The sequence below is a fragment of the Podarcis vaucheri genome (genome assembly GCF_965113315.1).
Source record: "Podarcis vaucheri genome assembly, chromosome: 3".
Taxonomy (NCBI): Eukaryota; Metazoa; Chordata; class Lepidosauria; order Squamata; family Lacertidae; genus Podarcis; species Podarcis vaucheri.
This window is the reverse complement of record NC_138761.1, coordinates 127,385,833-127,397,891: the sequence shown is the minus strand read 5'-3', so window position 1 is coordinate 127,397,891 and position 12,059 is coordinate 127,385,833. Positions and strand designations below refer to the sequence as shown.

The following is a 12,059-nucleotide window of genomic DNA, read 5'->3' as shown; positions in this document are numbered from 1 at the left end:
CACTTGTGCTTGCGTGGTGTCTGTGTCCCTGCTATCTGCATGCTTCTAAACTGTAGTGCCGGTTTTTGTGTCATGATGCTGTAATGGAAGTGAAGCTCCTGGAACTGTATGAGGCTAAGGAGAAGGCAGAGGTCATTCCACAACCGTAAATGTCACAGGGATCATTTGACATTGCATCCCAAAAATATACTGGAGGGATTTTGCAGAAGGTCAGCAGAAAGCACTCTTTCTCATGATAGGAAGTTCACGGTCACTGTCAGTTTTGTTGACAATTACATGGTCACTTGGTGAGTGGACTACTCTGAAGTAAATGGCAAATGTTAACTTTGGCTTCAAGTGAGGGAGGATGAAACTCCGGTTCAGCAAATATGCCAGGGGAGAACATTGCTTCTTAACATGCACTTTTCACTAAAAAAACATAAATAACTGATAGAAAACATTGCTGTTTTATTGCTATAGTGTAGTATGTTTGGCAGACCTGATTTTGCAGACGCTGTCATAATCTGCAAGGGATTCCCACATGACAGGGTTCATGTTGCCAGCCTTCATGTCACGTTTGCAGACATTTTTGCAATACAGGGTGTGCAGGACTAGCAGGATGCTCGCAAGTGTGCCCTGGGGGAAGGGGGGGCTGGAGTCTGACTTGGGAGAGGGGGCCAGGGAATTGTGGGTACCTGTACTAGCCAGGAGGCAAGAGAGAGGCAGGGGAAGCTTCAGAGTTGGAGGATGGAGCCCAGGATGGGTCAGAAGAAGAGGAGGAAGAGGCAAGTCAGGCAAGGGAAGGGCTGGGTGCTGTCTCCCAGAACCAGGAGGGGATTGAAGGGGGAACGTCCATGCAGGGGTAGTCTCTGGCTAAGTGCACACAGCCTGTCTGCGGCAGATACATAAACTGGTGGAGGGGAAGTGGCCCCCTGTTGCTGCAACTGCTCCATAGAGCGCAGACCCGGGAATAGCTGCCTAGATGCTCGATGTGTGTGTGTGTTGGGGAGGGGTGTTTGGAGCCATAGGAAATGTCCCCTTTTGGCTATCTGCTGTGTGCATTCCTTTGGCTGGGCAGTGGCTGTGGCTCAGAGTTGGCCTGCCAAGAGGCCTGGTGCCTGAAGCCAGCTCCCCATTCAAAGGACATGACCAAAGCAGCACTGGCATCGCTGAGACAAGAATGTGAACATGCTGGGGATGTGGGCTTGGGACAAGAGATGGATCTTCAGGATGAGATTTGGAAGCTGCAGTATCCAGGCAGGATTGATCAGCACCTCTTCTTTCAAAAATTAAGCAAGGATACACTGTGGTAGTGGCTTCTCTAGCAGTATTTAGGAAATAAGTGTAATTGCCAACAGCAAAACCTTCATTTCTGAATCCATTGTTGTAAACCGTATTTCTTCTGGAGTTACAACTTTCAACACTGCTCTGCACTGTATTGATATATACTGTGCAATTAACAAAGTTCCCGTTACTGTGGTGACAGCTGGTAATGAATGATATATCTTGCAAGGACTCCATGGGAATCCAGTGCATTTATTTATTGTTTATGGGGAAGTACCATAGTTCATTTCATACAAAAGGTCCCAGATTTGATCCCTGCCACCTCCAGGAGGAGCAGGGAGTGTCCCTGCGATGAAACTCTGGAAAGGCCTAGTTAAAGAGGACCATTAAAACCAGCCCTTTGAATTGGGCCGGAAACTACAGTGGTACCTCAGGTTAAGAACTTAATTCGTTCTGGAGGTCCATTCTTAACCTGAAACTGTTCTTAACCTGAGGCACCACTTTCACTAATGGGGCCCCCCGCTACCGCCACACTGCCAGAGCACAATTTCTGTTCTCATCCTGAAGCAGAGTTCTTAACCCGAGGTACTATTTCTGGGTTAGCGGAGTCTGTAACCTGAAGCATCTGTAACCCGAGGTACTACTGTAAAACGTCATTAAAAACTTCCCTAAACACATTGCGATCTTTTTCTGCTGATATATCACAGTGTTGAAAATAAGCCCTAGTCTGTTTTTTTAAATACTTAAAATTCTTTGCTTATTGGAGGCTACCCCACATTTTGCTCAAAAAATTGCAGAGGTAACTACCATTCAGTTATCAAGATTTTCAAAAGTAGAGCATCCATGGCTTGAAAAAATGGGGGTCCTCAGTAATCAGCTAATTGGGAACAACTGATATACAGCACATGCAGAAACCATCTTCTTGACCATTTGACGTGGTATTGGTCTCATCTGCAGGGGAATCTTCGCATGCAGGGGAAGCCCCTAGCCCACTAAGAGTTTGAGACCCAGCAGCTGTCCTCCCCTGGTTTAGCCGGCCAGTCATGGAACTTTGAAGTGTCAGGCATAGCTCTAATGGCTTTAGCCCAAACGTAGCAGAGTTTTCCTGCACAGCGAAGAAGCTAGTTGAGGTGGTAATGACTAGTCAGCTAGACTCAGAATAACTATTTACAGGATTTATTAAAAGGAAAAATAAAACCAGCAGAGTTTCTGCATACAAAACAAAGCAAATAAATCCTTTCTTTCTCTCTCTCTCTTAACCATACACAGCACTTCTAACTCCTAACACACCTAACACCAAACTGTGCTAGCATTCCCAGATAACAGAGTTGAGTGCTGGTCGTTAACCAATCAGAGTAAGTAGTTTCTAGGTCAAGCAGACCTTGGCTTTCTGCCAAGAGTAAATTGACACTGCCTTGAGTTAATTGTGTGAAGCCAGAATCTGCAAGTTCCCATGAGAATCAATTAACAGAAACTGAACAATTTCTTGGGTTGTGGCCACTGTGCCATGCTGACAAGCTTCTAGGAGCCACGGGGGAGAGCTGAGTGCAGGGTGGGGCCAGAGGTGGACCAACTGCCCCTGAAAGAGCATGACACCTCACAAGAGGCACTACCCCTCCCCTAACAACCCCCCACCCCATTTCATCCATTGAATGATTTCATTAATGTTAGAATCTTTTAAGTTTTAGGAGTTGAGCTGACTGAGACAGGCCTGTGCCTCAGTGGGAAGAGCCTATTTTGGCAGGGCTGGGAGAGGACCCTGCAAGAAACCCTGGAGAGCTTTTGCCAGTCTGTAGATGATACTGAGCCGAGACAGGAAGGTGGTCTTAGACGTAGGTGCTTCAAATTCTTAGCGTCCTTTATGTAAGTCTACTTCTGTGGCACATGGCTTTTATTTTCTCACATTGTTTTGGGTGGCATCTAGAATGAGTTGGAAGTATCTTGACTGTAAGTTTCACATCTTTTAAAGCCATTTATGTGTGTCCTAAGAAACAGAACGCTACAACTTCACAAAATAATTTAACAGTTGCTCTTTTGAACTTCTCATTTTGAGAGGTTGCTCTTTTAAATCAGAACCAGTGAAGGCGGTGAAGGTTCTGTGTGAGTGCCTAGAGGCAGTTGGAGGATGGATGGCGGCTAACAGATTGAGGTTGAATCCTGACAAGAAGTACTGTTTCGGGGGGACAGGGGGTGGGCAGGTCTGGGGGATTCCCTGGTCCTGAATGGGGTAACTGTGCCCCTGAAGGACCAGGTGCGCAGCCTGGGAGTCATTTTGGACTCACAGCTGTCCATGGAGGCGCAGGTTAGCTCTGTGTCCAGAGCAGCTGTTTATCAGCTCCATCTGGTATGCAGGCTGAGACCCTACCTGCCCGCGGACTGTATCGCCAGAGTGGTGCATGCTCTGGTTATCTCTCGCTTGGGCTACTGCAATGCGCTCTACGTGGGGCTACCTTTGAAGGTGACCTGGAAACTGCAATTAATCCAGAATGCGGCAGCTAGACTGGTGACGGCCGCTGAGACCACATAACACCAGTCCTGAAAGATCTTCATTGGCTCCCAGTACATTTCTGAGCACAATTCAAAGTGTTGGTGCTGACCTTTAAACCCTAAACGGCCTCAGCTCAGTATACCTGAAGGGTAATCTCCACCCTCATCATTCAGCCCGGACACTGAGGTCCAGCTCTGAGGGCCTTCTGGCAACCTGTGAGAAGTGAGCTTACAGGGAACCAGGCAGAGGGCCTTCTCAGTGGTGGTGCCCACCCTGTGGAACGCCCTCCCAGCAGATTTCAAGGCAATTCGTTCTGGAGGTCCATTCTTAACCTGAAACTGTTCTTAACCTGAGGCACCACTTTCACTAATGGGGCCCCCCGCTACCGCCACACTGCCAGAGCACAATTTCTGTTCTCATCCTGAAGCAGAGTTCTTAACCCGAGGTACTATTTCTGGGTTAGCGGAGTCTGTAACCTGAAGAGTCTGTAACCCGAGGTACCACTGTAATGGGCAGCCAGGGCAGGATCAGTGCAATATGCTCAAACAATCTTGCTCCAGTGAGCATTCAGAACAACAGTTGAGTTTACCACATTTTCCCATGTATGAGACGACCCCTATTTTTGTAAACCCCAAATTAAGAAATTAATATTTTTAAACATCCACAGAACAACTTTTATATTTTACTAAATATTCAAAGCACTGGCACAGGCGTAGCAGCCCCTGCAGGCGTGTGAGGCGGGTTGTGTGTGTGCACACGTGGGCAGCAGCAGAGCAGGCCCCACAAACACCTGAGATCGCCCAAAGTTCCGGAAGGACAGTGGCTCCACGCCCTGCAGCCCACGTGCCACTTGGTGCGCGCACACACACACACACACACACACACACACACACACACACCTGCCTTCTTATGCTAATGAGCACCAGTATATTTAGTGGTAAGTGTGATGATTGGCAGTTCCAGCCCCCATGTGCATTCACCATCCATGTATAAGACAACCCCCATTTTTGACTAATTTTTTTTTAGCAAAAAACCATTGTCTTATACACGTACAAATATGCCACTTTATCAGAAGCTGAAAGTGGCCAAGGAGATGATGGACTATTAGATGACAAATGGAAGCTACAGGAGAAGAGAGCAATGGCGTGTGCGTCTTGGGGGTCCATCTGCCCTTACCTGGTCATTGTCAGCAGGGCTGCATTCCTCCCTAGAGGCTGACCTTGGACAGAAATGCTGCCATTGTTTGCCCCTGTTTTTCTAGTTCCCTGTTCCTTTTGTGATGGACAACAGGCATGTGGTGCGAATGTTTTCCTTTTTGCTGCTGAAAGGGCAGATTACTTCACACAGATGTGGACGCATATCAAAAGAATAAATATTCCCCCCTCTGTCTGTTGTAATGAGCCATTGTTAGAGATTATTATGCAAACTGGGTTCATTTGGTGTTTTAGTCATAGCGGCTGATCATTTGACACCTGAATAGAAAAGAGTTGCACTGTAGAAAATTCTCACAGGTTGTGGGAGCCCCAGGAAAGCGAGTTTCAGTATTTTTATTAATCTCTACTTTCTTTTCAGAACGTCATCTCCTGATCATTGCATGGTCAACATCTTTTACCTCTCACTGTATATCTGCCTATTCTCTATTCTACTAAGCTTTGGCTTCAAGCAAACACTAGCTGAGTAAAAGAAATTAGTTTTCCTCCAACTTCTGTCCCAACACAAAATGTCATTTCTGGAAGAGGGAGGAGGAGAATCACAGAATCATAGATTTGGAAGGGACCCCAGGGGTCATCTAGTCCAACCCCCATGCAATGCAGGAATCCCAGCTAAAGATCCCTGACAGATGGCCATCCAACCTCTGCTTGAAAACCTCCAAGGGAGTCCACAACCTCCCAAGGGAGACCGTTCCACTGTCTAAAAGCTCTTACTGCCAGAAAGTTCTTAATGATGTTTAATTGGAATCTCCTTCCTTGTAACTTGAAGCCCTTGGTTCAAGTCCTACACTCCAGAGCAGGAGAAAACAAGCTTGCTCCATCTTCCACGTGGCAGCCCTTAAGATATTTTAAGATGGCTATCATACACCGTCTCAGTCGCCTCCTTTCCAGGCTAAACATACCCAGCTCCTTCAACCTTTCCTCGTAAGTCTTGGTTTCCAGACCTGTGACTATCTTGGTTGCCGCCCTCTGTGCATGTTCCAGCTTGTCAATATCATTCTTAAACTGTGGTGCCCAGAACTGGACACAGGACTCCAGGTTTGGCCTGACCAAGGCAGAATAGAGTGGTATTATTACTTCCTTTGATCTGGACACTAGACTTCTGTAGATGCAGCCTAGAATAGCATTAGCTTTTCCCCCCCCTCTTGCATCACACTGTTGACTCATGTTAGGCTTGTGGTCCACCAAGACCCTTAGATCCCTTTCACATGTACTACTAGTAAGCCAACTAATAGCTCTGTAAGCCAGCTGTCCCCTGTCTTATATCTATGCAGCTGGTTCTTCCTGCTGAAGTGCAAAACCTGACCTTTGTGCCTATTGAAATTCATTTTGTTAGTTTGGGCCTAGTTCTCCAACCTGTTAGGGTTGAATCGTGATTCTGTCTTCTGTCGCATTAACTACCCCTCCCAGTTTGGGATCATCTGCAAATTTGATGAGCATTCCCTCAATTCCTTTGTCCAAGTCTTTTATAAAGATGTTGAGCAACAATGGGCCCAGGACTATGGTCCCTGCAGCACCCCACATGTCACTTTCCCCCATGATGACTAGGAACCATGAATGAGTCCTCTTTGGGTTTGGTCAGTCAATCAGCTACAAATCCACCTAAAAGTTACCTCATTCAACCCACATTTTATCAGCTTCCTTGCAAGAATATAATGCAAATTTTTGTCAAAAGCCTTACTGAAATCACTATGTCCACAGCATTCCCCTGATCAATGAAGCTGGTGACTCTATCAAAAAAAGAAATGAGATTTGTCTAGCACAGGGGTAGTCAACCTTTTTATACCTACCACCCACTAATGCATCTTTCTTGATGGTAGAATTTCTTTACCGCCCCCCAGTGCTCGATGGAAGGAGGATTCAGCTTGTGGCGTAGAACCCCCTACTGCCCACCCAGAATCCTGAAACGCCCACTAGTGGGCAGTAGGGACCAGGTTGACAACCCCTGGTCTGGCATAACTTATTTTTGAGACACCCATGCTGAGTCTTGGTAATCACAGCATCCTTTTCTAAATGCTCACAGCTATTGAATTATCTGTTCTAGGATCTACCCTGGTATCAATGTCAAGCTCACCGGTCCATAGGTACCTGGGTCTTCTCTCCCCCCCCCTTTTGAAGATGGAGACAACATTTGCCTGCCTCCAGTCTGCAGAACCTCACTTGTTCTCCAAGAATTTTCAAAGATCATAGACAAAGTCTCTGACATTACATCCACAAGCTCCTTTAGTACCCTTGGATGCAGCTTATCAGGCCCTGGAGATTTGAATTTATTTAAAGTAGCGAGGTGTTGCCTTACTACCGCTTTTCATATCTTGGGCTGCAGCTCCCTCCTTCCATCATTTATTCTGTTATCACCAGGTTGGGCATTGCTTTCCTTTTGGGTGAAACAAAATAAAAAAAATCCTTCCAGTAGCACCTTAGAGACCAACTAAGTTTGTTATTGGTATGAGCTTTCATGTGCATGCACATTTCTTTCATTTCTAAACCACAGAGCCTAAGACTTGCTGATCAGAAGGTCGGTGATTCGAATCCCTGCAACAGGGTGAGCTCCCATTGCTCAGTCCCAGCTCCTGCCAACCTAGCAGTTTGAAAGCACATCAAAGTGCAAGGAGATAGATAGGTACCGCTCTGGTGGGAAGGTAAACGGCGTTTCCATGTGCTGCTCTGGTACACCAGAAGAGGCTTAGTCATGCTGGCCACATGACCTGGAAGCTGTCTGTGGACAAACAGCTCCCTCGGCCAGTAAAGCGAGATGAGCGCCACAACCCCAGAGTCGTCCGTGGCTGGACTTAATGGTCAGGGATCCCTTTACCTAAGACACACTTAGGCTGTGTACACGCTACCAACTGGAATCCTGATTTTCCTGAAGGAGCCTTCACGAGCTCCTTCAGACAGTCGCAAGGGTGATGGGGATGACAGCTGGAGTGCTTGTTTCTGCACCCTCTCCCTCATGTGTAATAGTTCTGGATTCATAGAATGCCTGAGGGCTGTGTGTGCAAAGGTTTGGCCATCCTCTAAGGGAGCATAATGTGGGGCCTGTGTGACCTAGCCTCCTGCTGCAAGCCTCTCCTGCGAGGGATGGCCTCATGGTGGGGCTTCCATGTTGCTAGAAATAGGATAGCAAAAGACAACCCCTGCCTGGACACAGCACCCAAGTTATTTTGGCTCCTGAGGCAGAAAATCCCATGAGACTTCTCTGTGGGAGTAAAACCTCTGTGGAAGTAAAACTACAACCACAAGACTAAATTAAATAACTAACCATTTGCTGACCTTCATGGCACAGACCTCAGACAGCTGCCCCACTGGCTAGGACTGCATCCAGAATTGTGCCAAACCCTGCTTTGTCATGGTGACAATGAGGGGAGATGGGGCAGTGGGTTTTCAGAACTGTTTCCACCCTTGCTCCATTGAGCTCAGTGAGTGAAATGTGCCTTTTGCCCGACCTGTGGTGGTGTGTACATACATGCAGCCATCATTTTATTTGTGTGCCGCATTCCCACAGTCAAAACCATGCTCAGGGTGGCTTATAACAAGGGAAAAAATGCATTTCAAAACACAACTAGCCATAAACAATATATAAAACATCAAAAAGTACACAACCAAACTGAACAATTTCCACATAAATCATAATATACTAAAAATTAATATCAATAACAGCAACACCCCCTCCTCAAACACACCCACCCCACCAGCAACACCTGAGCCCAAGATTATGTTGAGTGACCTCAGCCTTTGTAGCTGGAGTCAGTCAGGGCAGCCCCTGCCCAAGCCAGCAAGGCAGGGAGGAGATCTTCCAGGACCCACAGCCAAGGTGGGTGTAAGATCTGGGGCAAATCTCCTCCTCCTCCTCTGCTCCATCCACATCTCTGGCCACTAGTGCAGATGTGCTCCTGTGTATCTCCAGTCGTGGGGGGGGGGGAGGGTCTCTCAAGTGCCACCCACACAATAGGAATCCTGTATTCCCCCAGCCAGTTCATCTTTATAGGCATGCACTCTTAGGCTTCAATATTACTTGGATGTAAATCCCATTGAAATCAGTGGGACATACTTCTCAGGAAATGTTTCTGACTGGAGTGCCAGAGTCTGTGCTTGTTTCTCCCGTGAGCAAAAGGTTCTTCCTCGGTATTTGCACTCGCTGCAGATTCACCCGGCTTCTAATACGGCAAGTAATGTAATGGAATTTCAATAAATAATTCAAGCTTATCTCCAGTTACATTTTCAGGGTTAACTTTCAGCACCTGACTGCCATTATTTTTTGCTAGCTGAATTTTGTGCTTAGAGGTATGGAAATTTGGCTGAGGGTCACCAACATTTATGAGGCTACAGGCATAACCAGATTACTGATCCCAGTCTATAGATTTTAAAGAGAAATTTGAATTCCAGATGTGGATAGCTTTCTATTTTGCATAAACTCAGTTGAAATTATCTTGCAGTAAGTTTTAGCTCCTTGTTATATTGGTATTATTCATGTTTTATGCACCTGGCCTTTTGTGTTTTTACTTGGTGTTTTATTGCTGTTTTACTGTATTGTATTCACAATATGGCTGCAAAGGGCCTTGAGACCATTTAATAAACAAATAAACAAACAAATTATAGCATCTCATTTCCAGAAACTTCTCTTAGATTTGTAGCTGTACTTCAATGAAAAATACTGTGCTCTTCTTATCATCTGACGATGTTAATTTGCCACATCTCCCATAACAGTAGTTCAATTTCCAAGCAACTGGGCAGTATTCAACTAAATTAATGTGCAAGCAAAACGACTTCTGCTTGTGCAGTGAGACTTCCCTTCCTTCTTACTGTGCTCACTTGGTACCTTTTCCAAATCTGTGGGGGGTGGGGGGCAGGGAGAGAGAGAGGGGAAGTGTCCTCTTGCACAAATCAAAGTTGTTCCAATTGCACAAACTGCTACTTAACACTATGTTAGGTGTTTAACCTTGGCTTTGAATTGGAAGCATTTAATCAGAAAAAGTTGCTCAGATTTGTTGGTGGGTTGGTGGGGTGGCAGGGAAGGCCAGATCTCTGTGAAGAAGAGACTTAGTGAAAGCTATGGAGAAGATCGTGTTGAGATGAGAAACCTTTGGGAGGGCCAGGAAAGCTGATTTTCTTAAGGAGACACAAATACATGTGTTTAAGAGTCCTGGGGGACTTCTGTGCAGAGCCAAATTCACTTCACTGTCCTTGGTCTATGTCTGGAGACTTGCCCAGGACTGCAGACTCAGCTGCCAAGCAACTGGCAAACTGCGTATGTGGCTGGTGGGCAACCTTCACCTGGCAGGGTCACAAGTTGTGCAGGTTCTGCTGTAGTTCCCAACTGTGTAGGGAAGCCAAGGGAGGCAGCACAGGAGCCCCATACTCCCAAAACAATCTGCGTTTGCAGTGGGAGAGTGAAAAGATAAGTCTCTCACCCTTGTGTGTTGCCTTCCCAGTAAGAATGGCACCCGCCATGTAATTACCATATTTTTTGCACCATAACACTCACTTTTTTCCTCCTAGAAAGTAAGGGGAAATGTCTGTGCGTGTTATGGAGGAAATGCGTACGGGTGGCATGCCTACGGATTTTCCTCCTCTAAAAACTACGTGCGTGTTATGGTCGGGTGCGTGTTATAGAGCGAAAAATACGGTATTTAAAGAAAAAGAAGACCCAAAGCTGCCATGTCCAGTTTGGCCCTGAAAAACAAAGTACGAGAAGTCTGGGAACAAAGTGGAGCTGAGCTGCTAGGAGGTGGATGGAGATGGGATCAGCAGCTTGGAAGAACTTGACAAGGATTTTGGGTGGACTCAAACTGGCATTGTGATGCTTGCAGTGATAGGAAAAATACACCTCCAGATAATTTTCTTCTCTATTTCTTATTTCCTCTAGGCTGGTGTAGATGGTGAAAGCATTGGGAATTGCCCTTTTTCACAGCGTCTCTTCATGATACTTTGGCTCAAAGGGGTTGTGTTCAATGTCACCACAGTTGACCTGAAGAGGTAAAGGATCTTGATAAAAAATATTTGATGAGACACAATGGCGTTCGTGTTTCTTGTGTTTATTTATAAGAATTATAATAAGCCTGCCTTTCACCAAAGAATTATGTAAACCTGCCTTTCACCAAATGGTTCTACACCTGGGTAAAATTGGATTTAAAGACAGTATGAACAGCCACAAAAACCATGAACCATAAAATTATCAGCATTTAAAGCCCGCTGAACCAGAACTGACTGGCAGACTATTGCTCTGCCAGCAAAAAACTTAACAGCACCACCTCAGAGGAGAGGTCATTCCAGGGAAGTTTGTAATGGTTGATGTTTTCTTGCATTTTAATAGTGGCTGGGGCAACCCAGTCAGATGGGTGGCATATAAATAACAAATTTATTGCTATTGTTATAAAATGGGGCTTTGCCTCCCGGGAAGCCCTCTCAGCTGGTGGAGGGAGCAGCAGCAGAGCTCTCTCAGCTGGTCTTAATGCATGGGCAGGTCTGTGAGGGAGGAGATGTTCTTCAGAGAGCTGTACTCTTAAGTCACTTAGGGCTTTGTATGTTAACACCAAAACCTTGAGTTGGGCTTGGAGCATATTTGCAAACAGTGCAATTCTTTCAAGACCAGTGTCATCCAATTAGCCATACCAGTTAACTTTCTGGCCACTGCAATAAGTTCCAGCTGCAGTTTTCAAACCGTCTTCAAGGGCAGTTCCACGTAGAACGTGTTACAGTAGTCTGATCTGGAGGTCACTAGAGCATGGGTTACTGTGACCACATTTATTTCTGACCACAAATGGCAGTAGCTGGTGAACCTGTTAGAGCTGGAAACCAGCACTCCTGGCCACTGAAGCCACCTGAGCTTCAAGTGTGGGAGGTGGCTCTATGCACCTGCTATGCACCTGCTCCTTCAAGGGGAGTGCAACCCCACCTAGAGCAGGACCCCTTTCTTCTCTCACCTCAGATGGAACAGAGAAGCAGAGTTGAATGTCATCCACATACTGATGACACCTCACCTGAATGCTCCTGATGACTTCTCCCAACAACTTGATATTCCTTCTGATCACTTTATTTGGATTTTCTGTTGGGAACTTTAATATTTCTCATACAGACAGCGATTCCTACTTTGCTTATTA

At 46.1% G+C, this 12,059-nt stretch overlaps 1 protein-coding gene across 2 annotated transcripts in view; it reads left to right on the top strand.

The window, feature by feature from the left end:
- Positions 1–12,059, top strand: part of CLIC5 (chloride intracellular channel 5) — a 74,315-nt gene that overhangs the window by 27,063 nt on the left and 35,193 nt on the right. For both annotated transcript variants that reach the window (XM_082215806.1, XM_082215807.1), the window contains exon 2: positions 10,826–10,935. In XM_082215806.1, the coding sequence (XP_082071932.1) occupies positions 10,826–10,935 (110 nt within the window). The remainder of the gene's footprint in view (positions 1–10,825; positions 10,936–12,059) is intronic.